The following is an 18616-nucleotide window of genomic DNA, read 5'->3' as shown; positions in this document are numbered from 1 at the left end:
TCTTCTGCTCTGATCTGCCTTCCCGCAGACCAGAGCAGAAGATGACTGATAACCCTGATCAGTGCTGTGTCCTATACATAGCACTGAACAGGATTAGCAATCGAGTGATTGCTATAAATAGTCCCCTATGGGGACTATTAAAGTGTAAAAATAAAAGAAGTAAAAAAAATAAAGTAAAAAAAAAAATTTGAAAAACCCCCTCCCCCAATAAAAACGTAAATTGTCCCATTTTCCCTATTTCACCCCCAAAAAGTGTTAAAAAATATTTTATATACATATTTGGTATCGCCGCGTGCGTAAATATCTGAACTATAAAAATAAAATGTTAATGATACCGTACGGTGAACGGCGTGAACGTAAAAAAAAAAGTCCAAAATAGCTGCTTTTTTATAACATTTTATTCCCCAAAAAATTAATAGAAAATGGATTAAAAGTTTTGTATAAGCAAATATGGTATCAATAAAAAGTACAGATCACGGCGCAACAAATGAGCCCTCATACCGCCGCTTATACGGAAAAATGAAAACGTTATAGGTCTTCAAAATAGGGGGATTTTAAACATACTAATTTGGTTAAAAAGTTTGCAATTTTTTTTAAGCGCTACAGTAATAGAAAAGTATGTAATGGTTATCATTTTAATCGCATTGACCCAAAGAATAAACAACACGTCATTTTTACCGTAAATTGTACGGCGTGAAAACAAAACCTTCCAAAATTAGCAAAATTGCGGTTTTCTTTTTAATTTCACCACACAAATAGTATTTTTTTGGTTGCGCCATACATTTTACGGTAAGATGAGTCATGGCATTACAACAGACAACTGGTCACGCAAAAAACAGTAAAAAAAATATAAAAGAGTTCTGATTTTTTGAAGGCGAGAAGGAAAAAATGAAAACGTAAAAATAAAATTGTCTGCGGGGTATTCCGGCCAAAAACATCTTATCCCCTATAGTAGGTCGGGAGTTACCCCACATTAGTAGGCAGCTCCCCCACATTAGTAGCAGTTCCCCCACATTAGTAGGCAGCTCCCCCACATTTGTAGGCAGCTACCCCCACATTTGTAGGCAGCTCCCCCCACATTAGGTCAGCAGTTCCCCCACAATAGTAGGCAGCTCCCCCACATTTGTAGGCAATTCCCCCACAATAGTAGGCAGCTCCCCCCACATTTGTAAGCAGCTCCCCCCACATTTGTAGGCAGCTCCCCCCACATTTGTGGGCAGCTCCCCCCACAATAGGAGTCAGCTCCCCCCACAATAGTAGGCAGCTCCCCCCACATTTGTAGGATGCTCCCCCCACATTTGTAGGCAGCTTCCCCACATTAGGTCAGCAGTTCCCCCACAATAGTAGGCAGCTCTCCCCACATTAGATTGGCAGCTCCCCGCAACAGACATACAGCTTCCAGCCATATACAGTGCATGGCTGCAGGCTGTATGTCTGTACCGATCACCGCTTCTCCGGCCCGGGTCACCATCTACTGCTATGGTCTATGGACCATAGCAGTAGGTGCCGGGACCGGGGAGCGGTGACCGGATCACTTAAGATAGTACGGCCGGTCACTCAACAGGCCCCGGTCGGCGCGCGTCCTCCTGCGGTTCTCCTGGTCCTGCGCTCCTCTGCCTCTATGGTTGTAGGCACGTGACGTCACTGACGTCCCGTGCGTACAACCATAGAGACGGAGGACCGGACCGCAGGAGGACCGAAGGAGGATCGCAGGAGGACGCCGGGGAATGGTAAGTGACCGGCGGACATCCTTATGTCCCGAAAAGATTTTTCGGGACACAGGGATGTCCGACATAGGAATACCTATGATTATCTGCCCGGGCCGGCTCCCATGTGTGGCTGCAGGCGGGGGCCGGCCAGAGCAAGTAAAAACTAATACTGTATACTAAAAACCAGGGGGCCTCCAGCTGTTGTAAAACTACAACTCCCAGCATGCCCGGACAGCCTTTGCCGTGCTGGGAGTTGTAGTTGCACAACAGCTGGAGGCACCCTGGTTTTTAGTATACAGTATTAGTTTTTACTTGCTCTGGCCGGCCCCCGCCTGCAGCCACACACGGGAGCTTGCCTGGGCAGATAATCAGAAGTTTTCCTATCCCGGACCTCAATACCCGGCGTATAAGACGACCCCCGACTTTTCAAAAGAAAATTCGGGGTTAAAAAGTCGTCTTATACGCCGGGATATACGGTATTATTATCAGCATGGCTTTATGAGGGATCAGTTCTGTTAAACTAACATGATCAGCTTTTACGAGGAGGTGAGCTCCAGACTGGACCAGGGGCAATCACTGGATGTCGTATATCTGGATTTTTCCAATGCATTTGATACGGTGCCACATAAATGGTTGGTGCATAAAATTAGAAGGATTGGGCTGGGGGAGAATGTGTGTAAGTGGGTAAGTAACTGGCTCAGTGATAGGAAACAGAGGGTGGTTATATATGGTACTTATTCTGATTGGGTGACTGTTACTAGTGGGGTACCACAGGGGTCAGTCTTGGGTTCTGTTCTATTTAATATATTTATTAATGACCTTGTAGAGGGGTTGAATAGTAAAGTAGCAATCATTGCAGATGATACTAAACTCTGTAAAGCGGTAAACACAATAGAGGACAGTGCACTGTTATAAATGGACCTGGATAGGTTGGAGGTTTGTGCTGGGAAGTCGCAGATGAGGTTCAACAATGTAAGGTAATGCACAAGGGGAGGAAAAATCCGGGCTGGGATTATGTATTAAATGGGAGAACACTTGGGGCGACTGACGTGGAAAAGGACTTGGGAGTCTTAGTTAACAGTAAATTTAGCTGTAGTGACAAGTGTCGGGCAGCTGCTGCCAAGGCAAATAAAATCATGGGGTGCATCAATAGGTGCATAGATGCCCACGACAAGGAAATAATTCTACCACTGTACAAATCACTAGTCAGACCACATGTAGAATACTGTGTACAGTACTGGGCACCAGTGTACAAGAAAGATATTGTGGAGCTGGAGAGGGTCCAAAGACGGGCAACCAGAGTAATACGGGGAATGGGAGGACTACAGTACCCAGAAAGATTATCAGAATTGGGGTTATTTAGTTTAGAAAGAAGAAGGCTTAGGGGCGACCTAATAACTATGTATAAATATATCAGGGGACAGTACAGAGATCTCTCCCATGATCTATTTATACCCAGGACTGTATCTATAACAAGGGGGCATCCTCTACGTCTAGAGGAAAGAAGGTTTCTACACCAGCACAGATGGGGGTTCTTTACTGTAAGAGCAGCGAGACTGTGGAATTCTCTCCCGGAGGTGGTGGTCATGGTGAACTCTGTAAAAGAATTTAAATGGGGTCTGGATGCATTTTTGGAGAGTAAGAACATTGCTGGTTATGTATACAGTGACCCCGACATATGATCATTTCAAGATACGATGGCCTCTCAGAGGCCATCGCATGTTGAAGGCAGCATCAACATACAATGCTTTTGTATGTCGGGGACATCGCATAAATGGCTATCCGGCCGCGTAGACTGCTTCAGCTGCTGCCGGATTGCCGTTTACGGGGCACTGTGTGCCCCGACGATCACTTACATGTCCTCGGGGCTCCAGCGCGTTCTCTTCTGGGTCCCCTGCTACGCGGGTGCTCTCCTTCAATGTCATCACGTCGTCGCGCACGCCGTCCTGTCATCCAATAGGAGCGGCGTGCGTAGCAGCGTGCGTAGTGACGTGATGGCGGCAACGGAGAGCAAGGATCCCGGGCAGCAGAGACGTTCGGGAGCGACGGGGACACCCCGGGGACGCGAAAGCGATGGAGGGCGACATCCAGGGCAGCGGTGACAGCTAAGGAGCGGCGGGGACAGGTGAGTATTACCTCTTATACTTTACATTGCACGGATCCCTCAACATACGATGGTTTCAACAAACGATGGTTCATTTGGAACGGATTACCATCGTATCTTGAGGGACCGCTGTATTAGATTTATAGGGACAGAACGTTGATCCAGGGTTTTATTCTGATGCCATATTTGGAGTCGGGAAGGAATTTTTACCTCTAGTATGAGGGTTTTTTCCCTTCCTCTGGATAAACTCAGTAGGGACTCATTAGGGTTATAGGTTGAACTTGATGGACTCTGGTCTTTTTTCAACCTTAAGAACTATGTTACTATTATTAAAGTGACACACCCAATAATTTTTTTAAAATACTGCAGTTAAAACATAAAAAAAACTAAACATTTTACAAAGGAAATATTGCTTTTCATCACCCTATTCCGACCATTTTTTTGTTTTTCCATCTACAGAGCTGTGTGAGGTTTTTTTTTTCTTTCTATGGTGATCTATAGTTTTTATCAATACCATTTTAAGTAGTTTGGTTTTGCTTTTTAATCAATATTTTTAGGGAGTTGTAGTGACAGAAAAAAAATACCAAGTGCTCATATTTCTTTTTATTTTTCTGTCTAATGACATTCACTACACAGGATAAATTACGTTAATATTTTAACAATTTGGACATATACAAAAGCAGCTATATCAAATATGTTATTTTTACACACACGAGGCAAAACATAACTAATTTTCAATTAGATTCATTTTAAAAATATGCTCTTTGGTAGATATTGCTGGTACATACTTTTAATGGTGACCCCTGGTGTGTGTTTGATTTCTTCTTTGAGAAGAAGTTGTCAGTACTGGACAAATAAGGTGTACATTCAGAAATGGAATTAAAAGACCCCCAGGGGGCACAATAACAAGTACCAGTAGTATTTAGACATAGAAGCCTATTTTTAATCATTCCAATTTATAAACTATTGTTTCACATAACCTAAGAAAGTACATTGATAAAAAAGAAAGTGTGGGACAACCCCTTTAAAGGGAATTTTATAGTATCCACCAGTTTGGGTCTTATATGAAAAGCTTCAGAAAAAAAATAGCAAAGCGGAAACAACTATGTTTGGGAACAGATGCTAAATTCCTCCAAACTTGCGATGGGAGTAAGGGGCGTTGGACACACAGCAAGGGACAGGATACGTTTAATCACAGACAGACTGCGCTAACAAAATGAATCATAAAGCTACAATTTTTATTTTTGAAACATATTGTAAACCACGCACAAGTTTAAGGTTGTAATAAGTGTGAATCACATGGATATTTATCTTGTGGGAAATAAATGGTGCCAGATATGGATCTGGAAGAAGAAACATAGCTGTTTTAGATGATACATGAGGGGAGATGTCAGAGGAGATTGTTTTATGTTCCAGAATTGCCTATAGATTCTATGAGACCGGTTCCCACTTTAAATTCTTTCCCATTTTTTTTCTGGCAATAGTTTTAGTTACTAAGATAATCCAGATCTTGTTTATGTACAAACAAGGAAACGGTTTCTGCTTCTACTATTAATTATAGCAAGGAGACCACTATATGAAGGAGAGGGGTCGCCTCGAGTCAAGATGGGTTGTAACTAGGCAAATCGGGCCAGAAAACATTGATTATCGGATTCAAAGCCAGGACCAGGACCTCATTTTAAAGTAATTCCTGGCTTTTTATTCAATTTAAAACCTGAACATGTGAACACACGCTATATGTCACAGGGTTATAATGGTGCCACCATTACATTTATAAAGTTCTCTTTCTGTTCATTTATTGTTTAGCTTCATAATGCTTGGAAGCATGAATGTCTAATTTCACCATTTTCTACCCTTATGATAAACTCTGGTAAAGAAGGCCAGTTGTTTGTTCAGTTTCAAAATTGTCCTATGTTGTCCTAACCAGACGTTTTTGGCTTTGTAAATAACACAGGACGAAATCAGGAAACCAATGTACAACATGAATATCCCATAAATGACCACATACTGTATCAACGATTGCAGCCAAATGTAGAGAGCGCGACGGGACGTGTAGGATAAGCCTTATGGAGGATACATTATCTGTATCCTCACATTGGAATCACTGGAGATCAAGTCCAGCTTCCTATAGTTCAATGTGTTAAGTTAGAACTTTCATGATTATGTCGTCTATCTTGTGGCGTGGACTATACCTTCCTACACACAGGGTACACAGTGCTTGTTTTATAGTGAGAGTACCTTCTGAAAAATGGGTTGAGAAATGTACACGTTCACACATGTAAAGGGGAGAGATTCAATGACCTATTCAAAATGTTTAAACGGAATAGTTAAAAGAGGTTAAAGGGGTATTCCAGGCAAAAAAAACATCTCAACCCCTATCCAAAGGATAAGGGATAAGATGTCTGATTCGGGGGGGGGGGGGGGGTGCACCACTGGGACCCCCCGCAATCTCCCGGCAGCACTCGCATTCAATGCAGGGCTGCGTCTCCAGTTTCGGAAACCTCCTGGTTTCCGGGAATGGAGATGTGACATCACACCACGTCCCTTCGTGAAGTCACGCCCCCATGAATGGAGGGGCGTGACATGACGTCACAAGGGAGCGTGACATGATGTCACATCTCCAGTCCCGGAAACCCGGAGGTTTCCGAAACTGGAGACGCAGCCCCGCATAGAATGCGAGTGCTGCCGGGAGATTGCGGGGGGTCCCAGTGGTGGGCAACCCGCCATCAGACATCTTATCCCCTATGCTTTGGATAGGGGATAAGATGTTTTTGCCCAGAATACCCCTTTAACACAAATGCACATGATAGGGGATCACTAACTGATCACTGGGGGGCGGAGACCATGTGGGCTGGGAGTATGAATACTCGACTGCTGCTTCATTAACTCCCTATGGTATCTCCGTAAAAAGCAGAATACAGTGCTCTATGTCCAGAAGTCAAATATAGAGTAAATGGAGCAGGGGAATTTGTGCTGCCTCTTGTGATTGTTGGGGGTAAGCTAGTTATCCATATCCTGTAGACAGGGGATAGCTTTATATCTTGAGACACTAAGCTCTGTAGGACACCATTACTAGCAGGGCGTGTTAGCTTTTTTTGCTTGGGATGTACCTTTACTCAATGCACACATTAATTTCAATGGGAGTTCCGTTTCACAGTTCATCGCAACAGAACTGAGGTCCCCCCCAAGCACTGCAGATACTTTAGATGTCTTGATCAATCTTGATCTCAACATCTGAAGGTTAATTGGCGATCATCGTGGTCACTGATACTTGCCATTATCCATGAGGTCTCAGCTTCTGATAACAACAGGTAGCTAGGCCTGATCCATGTGTTGGAAGACTCTGTGATAACAGAACCCCAGGGCACAGCTACCTATATGTACATCATGTGTCCTCTAAGGGTATGTTCACATGGTTAAATGTCAGCCTGGAAAATTTCCAGTTGGGCATTGCACAAGCTACAGGTGCTGGCAGAACATGCCAGCACTAGGTACACTAGGAAATGCGCCATCTCCGTAGACATGGCAGTTCTTTCTGCAGAGGCCGGAATCGGAATATGTGTTTCCTTCATGGTGTAGTAGAATCCCTTCGAAAACAATGGGAGTCTGCTGCAACGGAATTTCCGAGTTGAATTTTACAGCTTCATTCTGCTCAGAAATTCTGCTGTGTGAATGGGTTAAGCCCTGGCAGCTTCAAAACACAAGGTTACTATACAAAGCTAGGCAGCATAATGAAGATTAAAAACTTCTATTTATGGTGGCAGCACCTAGTGAACATTCACACATATTATAAGGGGTTTTCAGAGCGAATAAAATAAAATATAGAAAGAGTCTGTTCCATGATGGGAGTAGTAATAGGAGGGACGGCTCCTGCCGGCGAAGCGTGCAGAATTGTGCGTCATTCCCCGGCCGGTCGGCTCCCAGTTATTTCAATTAACATCAGTGTAATTTCAAATTCCCCGGTTGGTGCAGGCCATTCACGGCTTCTAACGGGGAATATGAAGTTGAGGTGCAGAGTTATCATATACCTCGCCAGGGAGTGGAGCGACACAGCATACAGCCCACTTTCCTGGTTTATTATTTAGCACCGCAGCAGGTCTCAGAAGTGAGACCCCTTGCGATTGGTCCCTCGGTCCCTGAACTACTACCCCCAACATGGAACAGACTCTGTTTCTATATTTTATTTTACTATATTCACTCAGAACAGTAGTACAGTTGTCACTAGTACAAGTGTTACTGCAGAGTCACCACAGCTGCCCGCAGCAGGGGGAACTATTACTCCCATCATGAAAAAATGGTATGTTCCATGATAGGGATGGTAGTACCCCCCGGCTGCAGGAATCTGTGGGTGGCTGTGGAATGGCTTTTTCGCCATTATAAATATCGTATACAGTTTTTATAAGGCACAATTTTGTATACGGTTATGTCAGTTTTTGTTTGCCATTTGGGCGGGGGGGGGGGGGGGAGACTAATACAAAACTGTGGGGCCAACAGATTTGCAGAGATGTGATCATTACTATTTTAACCATTAGGTCACTATTATCAATTATTTAGATTTACTACTCCAAGGTCTGCATTAATTCAAGTTTTCTTTTCTGGGATACAATTGTTTTACAGAGATGGTATGGGGCGATTAAATTAGAAGCCTGAGCAAATCTGGGGTCTGACTTCTGGGGCACTTTACTATGACTTTCAAATTATTTATTACTCTTCAGAAAAAAAAAACTGTATGGGTTGGGATAGGATTTTTAAATCTTGGTTAGCACTGCTGCCCATTCGGAATCCCCAGGGGGGGGGGGGGGGGGGGACAGTATGATTTTCCTGGTCATTTTTTTTCAGATCTACATTAGTAGTGTTTATTCAGACAACCACTAGAGGGAGCTAACGGATAAACAATACAATGTTTATACCCATTGAATAAAGAGGACAGCAAAAAATATGTAGACTTCTCATCTTCAATGTTTTCTAATAATAATTGTATCTCTAAGGCCGCTTTCACACTATAGAATTCTCAGTTTTAAAAATCTGTTATAATGAAATGACCCATTAACAAAACCATTTAAAACATCCGTTAACGGCCGTTACAAAATCCCATTATAGTCTATGGGATTTTTACATTACCCGTTTTAACCCGTCATAGCCTGTTATTAATAACAGACGTTATTTTGTGACGGGAGAAAGTAACAGAAGAAATAGTGCATATAAAATAACGTCCGTTATTAATAATGGGCTATGAGGGGTTAAGACGGGTAATGTAAAAATCCCATAGACTATAATGGGATTTTGTAATGGCCGTTAACAGCCATTTTTATGGTTTTGTTAACGGGTCATTATAACAGATCTTTAAAGGGTACCTCTCATCAAATAAACTTTTGATATATTTTAGATTAATGAATGTTGAATAATTTTCCAATAGCATGTTAATGAAAAATATGCTTCTTTCTATTGTATTTTTCCCGATCAGTCCTGTCAGCAAGCATTTCTGACTCATGATGGAGTCCTAAACACTCAGATCTGCCAGCCTGCTTTGTTCACAGCCAAACAGGCTGTGAACAAAGCAGGCTGGCAGCTCTGAGTGTTCTCCTTTGTGAACAAAGCAGACTGGCAGCTCGTAGTGTTTAGGACTCCAGCATGAGTCTGAAATGCTTGCTGCCAGGACTGGTAGGGAGACCCCTAGTGGTCATTTCTTCAAAGTGGAAAATTAAATAGAAAGAAGCATATTTTTTAATAACATGCAATTGTAAAGTTATTCTGCATACATTAATCTATAATATATCAAAAGTTTTTTTGATGAGAGGTACCCTTTAAAACGGAGAAACTGAGTGTGAAAGCGGTCTAAGCTGGTTGAATCACAGGGGAAAATCCTGTACTGGTTACCTATTACTACTAATGTATTCCTATACTAGTTTTTACTTCCAGACTGGCTACATTGGCTTTATTAACTCCTTAAGGACCAGGCCCATTTTGACCCTAAGGACCAGGCCAATTTATTTTCTCATTTTCATTTTTTTCCTCCTCGCCTTCAAAAAAATCGTAACTCTTTTACATTTTCATCCACATACTAGTTTGGGGGGGTGTTTTTTGAGCGACCAGTTGTCCTTTGTAATGCAATCATTCATCTTACCATAAAATGTATGGCAAAACCAAAAAATACTATTTGTGTGGGGAAATTAAAAAGAAAACTGCCATTTTGCTAAATTTGGAAGGTTTCGTTTTCACGCCGTACAATTTACGGTAAAAATGACATGTGTTATTTATCCTGTGGGTCAATACGATTAAAATGATACCCATGATAACACACTTTTCTATTATAGTTGCGCTTAAAAAAAAAAAAAAAAAAACGCAAACTTCTTAACCAAATTAGTACGTTAAAAATCCCTCTATTTTGACGACCTATAACTTTTTTATTTTTCCGTATAAGCGGCGGTATGAGGGCTCATTTATTTGCACCGTGATTTCTACATTTTATTGATACCACATTTGTGTATGTAAAACTTTTATACATTTTTTTATAAATTTTTGACAAGATGTGACAAAAAAGCAGCAATTTTGGACTTTTTTTTTCCGTTCACGCTGTTCACCGTACAGAGTAATTAACATTATATTTTAATAGTTCGGACATTTACGCACGCGCCGATACCAAATATGTTTATAAAAAAAATGTTTACACTTTTTGGGGATAAAATGGGAAAAAGGGACATTTTACATTTTTATTGGGGGAGGGGATTTTTCACATTTTTCTAACTTTTTTTTACTTCTCTTTTTACACTTTAATAGTCCCCATAGGGGACTATTTATTGCAATCATTTGATTGCTAATACTGTTCAGTGCTATGCATAGGGCATAGCACTGATCAGTGTTATCGGTCATCTTCTGCTCTGGTCTGCTCAACTTAGACTAGAGCAGAAGAAGCCGGGAAGGCGGCGGAGGCAAGTGAGGGGACCTCCGTCCTCCATGTTAGATGATCTGATCCCCGCGGCTGTGCCACAGGCGAACAGATCAGCATAAAATGTAGCCGCACTGCCGCAGATGCCGTGATCTGTATTAATCACTGCATCTGAGAGGTTAATGGCAGACATCCTCGCAATCGCGGTTGTCGGCCATTCCCGGCAGGTCCCTGGATGCTATCAGCAGCCGGGACCTGCCGCACATGACCCGGTCATCGCTCCGATGCTCGCGGTCATGTACAGGACGTAAATGTACGTCCTGGTGTGCTAAGTACCGCCGCACCAGGACATACATTTATGTCCGTGGTCGTTAAAGGGTTAAATGAGAGGAATTGTGTGTTGTGTACATTGCGTTGTTAATCATAAAAGTTAAGTTGTGATGGGGCTTTTTTTGTGCCAAATCTAAGTCAACTAAGGCAAATCTAAGGCAATCAGAGCGCAATGAAGCTGTGTTTTTTTTTTTATTATTATTATTATTTTTTTTTTTTTTACACATCAGCTTAACCCCTTAAGGACCCAGCCATTTTACACCTCAGGACCCGGCCATTTTTTGCAATTCTGACCACTGTCACTTTAAACATTAATAACTCTGGAATGCTTTTAGTTATCATTCTGATTCCGAGATTGTTTTTTCGTGACATATTCTACTTTAACATAGTGGTAAAATTTTGTGGTAACTTGCATCCTTTCTTGGTGAAAAATCCCAACATTTTATGAAAAATTTGAAAATTTTGCATTTTTTTTTAACTTTGAAGCTCTCTGCTTGTAAGGAAAATGGATATTCCAAATAATTTTTTTTTTTACTCACATATACAATATGTCTATTTTATGTTTGCATCATAAAATTTACGTGTTTTTACTTTTGGAAGACACCAGAGGGCTTCAAAGTTCAGCAGCAATTTTCCAATTTTTCACAAAATTTCCAAACCCCCAATTTTTCATGGACCAGTTCAGGTTTGAAGTGGATTTGAAGGGTCTTCATATTAGAAATACCCCACAAATTACCCCATTATAAAAACTGCACCCCCCAGAGTATTCAAAATGACATTCAGTCCGCGTTTTAACCCTTTAGGTGTTTCACAGGAATAACAGCAAAGTGAAGGAGAAAATTCACAATCTCCATTTTTTACACTCGCATGTTCTTGTAGACCCAATTTTTGAATTTTTACAAGGGGAAAAAGGAGAAAATGTATACTTATATTTGTAGCCCAATTTCTCTCGAGTAAGCACATACCTCATATGTCTATGTAAAGTGTTCGGCGGGCGCAGTAGAGGGCTCAGAAGCGAAGGAGCGACAAGGGGATTTTGAGAGTACGTTTTTTTGAAATGGTTTTTGGGAGGCATGTTGCATTTAGGAAGCCCCTATGGTGCCAGAACAGCAAAAATCCCCCACATGGCATACCATTTTGGAAACTAGACCCCTTGAGGTACGTAACAAGGAATAAAGTGAGCCTTAATACCCCACAGGGGTTTCACGACTTTTGCATATGTAAAAAAATAAAAATAAAATTTCACTAAAATGTGTGTTTCCCCCCAAATTTCACATTTTTGCAAGGGTTAATAGCAGAAAATACCCCCCAAACATTGTAACCCCATCTCTTCTGAGTATGAAGGTACCCCATAAGTTGACCTGAGGTGTACTATGAGTGAACTACAATGCTCAGAAGAGAAGGAGTCATATTTGGCTTTTTGAGAGCAAATTTTGCTCGGGGGCATGTCGCATTTAGGAAGCCCCTATGGTGCCAGGACAGCAAAAAAAAAACACATGGCATACCATTTTGGAAACTAGACCCCTTGTGGAACGTAACAAGAAATAAAGTGAGCCTTAATACCCCACAGGGGTTTCACGACTTTTGCATACGTAAAAAAAATATTAAAAAAATCACTAAAATGTGTGTTTCCCCCCCCAAATTTCACATTTTTACAAGGGTTAATAGCAGAAAATACCCCCCAAAATTTGTAACCACATCTCTTCTGAGTATGGAGGTACCCCATAAGTTGACCTGAAGTGCACTACGGGCGAACTACAATGCTCAGAAGAGAAGGAGTCATATTTGGCTTTTTGAGAGCAAATTTTGCTCGGGGGGCATGTCGCATTTAGGAAGCCCATATGGTGCCAGGACAGCAAAATAACCCCCACATGGCATACCATTTTGGAAACTAGACCCCTTGAGGAACGTAACAAGGCATAAAATGAGCATTTACCCCCCACTGGTGTCTGTCAAATCTTTGGAACAGTGGTCTGTACAACATTTTTAATTTGCACAGCCCACTGTTCCAAAGATCTGTCAGACACCAGTGGGGTGTAAATTCTCACTGCACCCCTCATTACATTCCGTGAGGGGTCTAGTTTCCGAAATGGGGTTACATGTGGGGTTTTGTTTTTTTTGCGTTTGTCAAAACCGCTGTAACAATCAGCCACCCCTGTGCAAATCACCTCAAATGTACATGGTGCACTCTCCCTTCTGGGCCTTGTTGTGCGCCCCCAGAGCACTTTGTGCCCACATATGGGGTATCTCCGTAGTCGGGAGAAATTGTGTTACAAATTTTGTGGGGCTTTTTTCCCCTTTACCTCTTGTCAAAATGAAAAGTATAGGGCAACGCCAGCATGTTAGTGTAAAAAGTAAATTTTTTTTACACTAACATGCTGGTGTAGACCCCAACTTCACCTTTTCATAAGGGGTGAAAGGAGAAAAAGACCCCCAAGATTTGTAAGGCAATTTCTCCCGAGTACGGCGATACCCCATGTGTCACCCTAAACTGTTGCCCTGAAATACGACAGGGCTCCAAAGTGAGAGCGCCATGTGCATTTGAGGCCTGAATTAGGGATTTGCATAGGGGTGGACATAGGGGTATTCTACGCCAGTGATTCCCAAACAGGGTGCCTCCAGCTGTTGTAAAACTCCCAGCATGCCTGGACAGTCAACGGCTGTCTGGCAATACTGGGAGTTGTTGTTTTGCAACAGCTGGAGGCTCCATTTTGGAAAGAGTGGCGTACCAGACGTTTTTCATTTTTATTGGGGAGGGAGGGGGGCTGTGTAGGGGTATGTGTATATGTAGTGTTTTTTACTTTTTATTTTATTTTGTGGTAGTGTAGTGTAGTGTTTTTAGGGTACAGTCACACGGGCGGGGGGATTACAGCGAGTTTGAGCTGCCGCGCAAAATTTGCTGCATCGCAAACTTGCAGCCCGATACTCACTGTAAGCCCCCTGCCCATGTGAGTGTACCCTGTACATTCACAGGGGGGGGGACCTCCAGCTGTTGCAAAACTACAACTCCCAGCATGCCTGAGAATGTTTGGGAGTTGTGGTTTTGCAACAGCTGGAGGCACACGGGTTGGGAAACACTGAGTTAGGAAACAATGTTTCTCAATCAGTGTGCCTCCAGCTGTTGCAAAACCACAACTCCCAAACATTCTCAGGCATGCTGGGAGTAGTAGTTCGGCAACATCTTTAGAGCCAGATGTTGCCGAACTACAACTCCCAGCATGCTTGGAGTTGTAGTTTTGCAACATCTGGAGGACTACAGTTTGCAGACCACTAATACAGTGGTTCCCAATCTGTGCCCTTCCAGATGTTGCAAAACTACAACTCCCAGTATGCCAAAACTGTCCAGGCATGCTGGGAGTTGTAGTTCTGCAACATCTGAAGGGCCAGATGTTACAGAACTACAACTCCCAGCATGCCTGGACAGTAAGGGCATGCTGAGGATGTGTAGTTTTGCAACATCTGGAAGGGCACAGTGGTCTCCAAACTGTGTACCTCCAGATGTTGCAAAACTGCAACTCCCAGCATGCCCAGACGCCAAGGGCTGTCTGGGCATGCTGGGAGTTGTAGTTTACAGGGTCCTATTACAGCAATGCATGTCGCTTTACGGCGACGTGCATTAGTGTAAAGGGCCCGACCGCGGCTGAAGATCTACTCACCTGTCGCCGCCGCCGCCGTCTTCATCGTCTGGATCCGGGTCTTCAGGGACGAGGTAAGTACCGGGGCCGGTCCCCAGCACTCCCCCGTCCCCCGCCGCGTCCTCCGGTCTTCCTCCCGTCCTCTCCGGACTTTCAGGGGCCGGGCAGGGCGGGAGGAAGTAACCGCCCCCCCTCCTGCGATTGGTCGGTTAACTAACCGACAGATCGCAGGGGATCGGAGGAGGTGGCCGGCTTGCCACCACGCTCCGATACTCCAGCATGGTCCTGGCTGTCTGCGACAGCCGGGATCATGCGAAATTACCGGGCGGTCGGGTCCCAGAGACCCGATCAGCCCGGTATCGCCGCAGATCGCAAGGGCGATTTCCCTTGCGATTTGCGGCGATCGCCGACATGGGGGGCCTACATGGCCCCCCTCGGCGTTTGCCCTGGATGCCTGCTGAAGGATTTCAGCAGGCATCCAGTTCCGATCTCTGCCCGGCGAGCGGCAGAGACCGGAAAACGCCATGACGTATGCATACGTCATGGGTCCTTAAGACCCAGGGTGTGAAGACGTATGCATACGTCATGGGTCCTGAACAGGTTAAATTTTACGATAAACATGCCTTATGCTACTTTTAGGTACAACAATTTCTAATTATTTTCCCCATTGTCTTTAGGACATAAATCACTAAGCACTTGAGTACTGCAGAAGGCCATAATTACTAGCATGCGCTTTTCACTCAAGAGATGCAGGATGTCACAAAAGCCAGGGAGATCAAAAAGAAGTGAAGAATTTTGGCACAACAAGAACTATCTTCAATCAGCTACCCATCCTTTTAACGTCAATATGAGGAAAATAAAAGTGTACCACTCACCATCTTGGAAGACACGTTCCACATTTAGCCCATAGGTGGCGCAGGTTTCATAATAAGTGCATCGCTTGAGGTCATTGGAAAGCTTTCGTGCACGGGAATCATCAATTACGCGGGGGTTACTGCAACTGATGGCATCTGAATAAAAAAAAAAAAATCTTATAACTATGGGCAAAACAACAAGGGCTTTGTGTTGAAAATAGGGTAGAGTAAGAAATACTGAACTCTGAAAATAAAAGAATTGCAATGAAAACATGTTTACTGACATGAATGGGTGTAATTTTTTTAAAAAAAATTTGTATTCACTATCTGATGTATATACAGTACAGACAGACAACTTATGGACAAATTTGTAGGGGAAAAAAAGCAAAACTGCATTCACATTTCTAAAGCCATAATTTGCCATGAGGTCTCTGAGTTCAGAGTTATCTTTATATATCGTCCCATAACCCTAGGTTACTGCCTGCACTATAGCTCAGAGCTGTATTCACAGTAAAGCTGGTTGTCAGCAGCAATCACAAAGCTTTTTGTCAGACATACCCATAATGCAGTGTACAGTGCCTGTAGTACAGACAACACCTCCCAGAATGCAAATCATCAAAGCAAGCTCTGTGCAGACATTAAGAAATCATGCTGGGAGATTTCAGCTCTGAAGCTGGAACAACTGAGAAATCAGGAAAATTCGGTATCGGTATAACTTAAATTATGCCAATATAATTGTATTACTAAACCTATTAGCCGCTACATGTAACAGGTAAAATGGTGTGCCAATGGTGGACGTACACTTCAGAGACAAGTAAGCATACAACATGGTGTTCTCACAATTAAAGTCGCTGAATAGACTTCATAGGGGGCTTGTCAGTAGAATTATGCTGCTTGAACCACAAGCAGCATGAAACCCTGACAGTCTCCCTCAATACTAACAACTAATTTTACTCTGATACGTTAAAAGAGAAAACATTAACTACCAAGCCGTGGCACCGAAGGAAGTGTCTAGGAGGTGGTCTCCCCAGCTTAGCCCAACCAGCTCGGTGACTGATAGATAACTGCCGATACACAAAGATGGAAGAGACCTATTAATAAAGTCGAGCTGAATGGGCATCCTGGTAAAGTTGGTGGTTAAGGCATCTAATGGGTAAAGTTGGTGGTTAAGGCATCTAATGGGTAAAGTTGGTGGTTAAAGCATCTAATGGGTAAAGTTGGCGATTAAGGCATCTAATGGGTAAAGTTGGTGGTTAAGGCATCTAATGGGTAAAGTTGGTGGTTAAGGCATCTAATGGGTAAAGTTGGTGGTTAAGGCATCTAATGGGTAAAGTTGGTGGTTAAGGCAGCTAATGGGTAAAGTTGTTGGTTAAGGCATCTAATGGGTAAAGTTGGTGGTTAAGGCATATAATGGGTAAAGTTGGTGGTTAAGGCATATAATGAGTAAAGTTGGTGGTTAAGGCATCTAATGGGTAAAGTTGGTGGTTAAGGCATCTAATGGGTAAAGTTGGTGGTTAAGGCATCTAATGGGTAAAGTTGGTGGTTTAGGCATCTAATGGGTAAAGTTGATGGTCTAATGGGTATGGCCAGCACATGGAATACAGAAACCCAGAAGATCAGGTGTGAAATTTAATGTTGATCCTCTTGTTTTGAAACAAGAAATTCAGCGCAAAGCATCCCCACCTTCCTCCTTCTCTATACATAAAATTGTATACACAATCGACTAAGCTGAATATGCATCCTGAGTCTTCCTTTAGCACAAACAAACATAAATGCAACAGTGTGCAATGCCACAATATATAAAAGGAGTAGCTAATACTTTGGCAGTATCACATTACAAACACAGTAGCTTTCCTCCGATCCTACATAATGGCCTACAGCAACTGTAATAAACACAATAAATAAGGCATAACATGGCTGAGACATTGCAAATCTATGAGTACATACACGAAATGTAGCATTGTGTGTTCCTTATATTGTGGTTAATTGAATTTTACCTGGCAAAAATGATGATTATTAAAATAATTTGTATAAAGGAAAAGTCCATAGTTACAGGACGGTGCAATCCTTACTAGAAATGAGCGAAGTTACAGTGATTCGGTTCATCACAAACTTCTCGGCTCAGCGGTTCCTGACTTTATCCTGCATAAATTAGTTCAGCTTTCAGGGGCTCCGGTGGGCTGGAGACTCTCTCCTAGGACTGTATCCACCTTTTCCAGCCCACCGGAGCACCTGAAAGCTGAACTTATTTATGCAGGCTAAAGTCAGCAACCGCCGAGCCGAGAAGTTTGTGACGAATCGAATCACTGTAAGTTCGCTCATCTCTAATCCTTACCTTGATTGTGGAAAGACATAAGCCATGCTGGGCAGTACACTTGCTATGGCAAATTTACCACACTCAGCGAAGTTCCGTGCACGTGCAGTTCCTCAGAAAAGGGCTTGTGCGCGAGACTTCGCTGAGCGTGTTACGGTGGCCAGCTTCTTCCCACAATGCAGCTGAAGATCACAACTGTGAATTGTACTAGTAATATCTCTTACACTTGACTAAACCATGTAATGAAATAACAAGCACATACATTCTTTGTATGGTAAGTGCTATGGATTATCTAAACCTCTATAATATGAGGGAAATAACAGGGGTAGGTGTCAGAGGCATCAAAACCAATATACCCCATATATAGGTGGTTTTAAAGGGGTACTCCAGTGGAAAACTATTTATGTTAAATAAACTGGTGCCAGAAAGTTAAACAGATTTGTAAATTAGTTCTATTAAAAAATCTTAATCATTCCAGTACTTATCAGCTGCTGTGTACTACGGAGAAAGTTCTTTTCTTTTTGAATTTCTTTTTCTGTCTGACCCCAGTGCTCTCTGCTTACACCTCTGTCCATTTTAGGAACTGTCCAAAGTAGGAGCAAATCCCCATAGCAAACCTCTCCTGCTCTGAACAGTTCCAAAAATGGACAGAGGTGTCAGCAGAGAGCACTGTGATCAGACAGAAAAGAACTTCCTCCGTAGTATACAGCAGCTGAGAAGTACTGGAAGGATTAAGATTTTTTTAATAGAAGTAATTTACAAATCTGTTTAACTTTCTGGCACC

The 18616-nt window shown here is 42.8% G+C and overlaps 1 protein-coding gene and 1 long non-coding RNA gene across 11 annotated transcripts in view; one reads left to right on the top strand and one right to left on the bottom strand.

Annotated features, from left to right (window-relative positions):
• LOC130285134 (uncharacterized) overlaps window positions 1–15520 on the top strand; it is an 89092-nt gene extending 73572 nt beyond the window's left edge. The window contains exon 4 of the long non-coding RNA XR_008847262.1: window positions 15342–15520. This is a non-coding gene — a long non-coding RNA (uncharacterized LOC130285134). The remainder of the gene's footprint in view (window positions 1–15341) is intronic.
• AGAP1 (ArfGAP with GTPase domain, ankyrin repeat and PH domain 1) overlaps window positions 1–18616 on the bottom strand; it is a 476005-nt gene that overhangs the window by 163964 nt on the left and 293425 nt on the right. For all 10 annotated transcript variants that reach the window (XM_056536385.1, XM_056536386.1, XM_056536384.1 and 7 more), the window contains one exon: window positions 15540–15674. In XM_056536385.1, coding sequence (XP_056392360.1) covers window positions 15540–15674 — 135 coding nt within the window. The remainder of the gene's footprint in view (window positions 1–15539; window positions 15675–18616) is intronic.

The sequence above is a fragment of the Hyla sarda genome, chromosome 8, assembly GCF_029499605.1.
Source record: "Hyla sarda isolate aHylSar1 chromosome 8, aHylSar1.hap1, whole genome shotgun sequence".
NCBI lineage: Eukaryota > Metazoa > Chordata > Amphibia > Anura > Hylidae > Hyla > Hyla sarda.
This window is presented reverse-complemented; position numbering and strand designations above follow the sequence as displayed.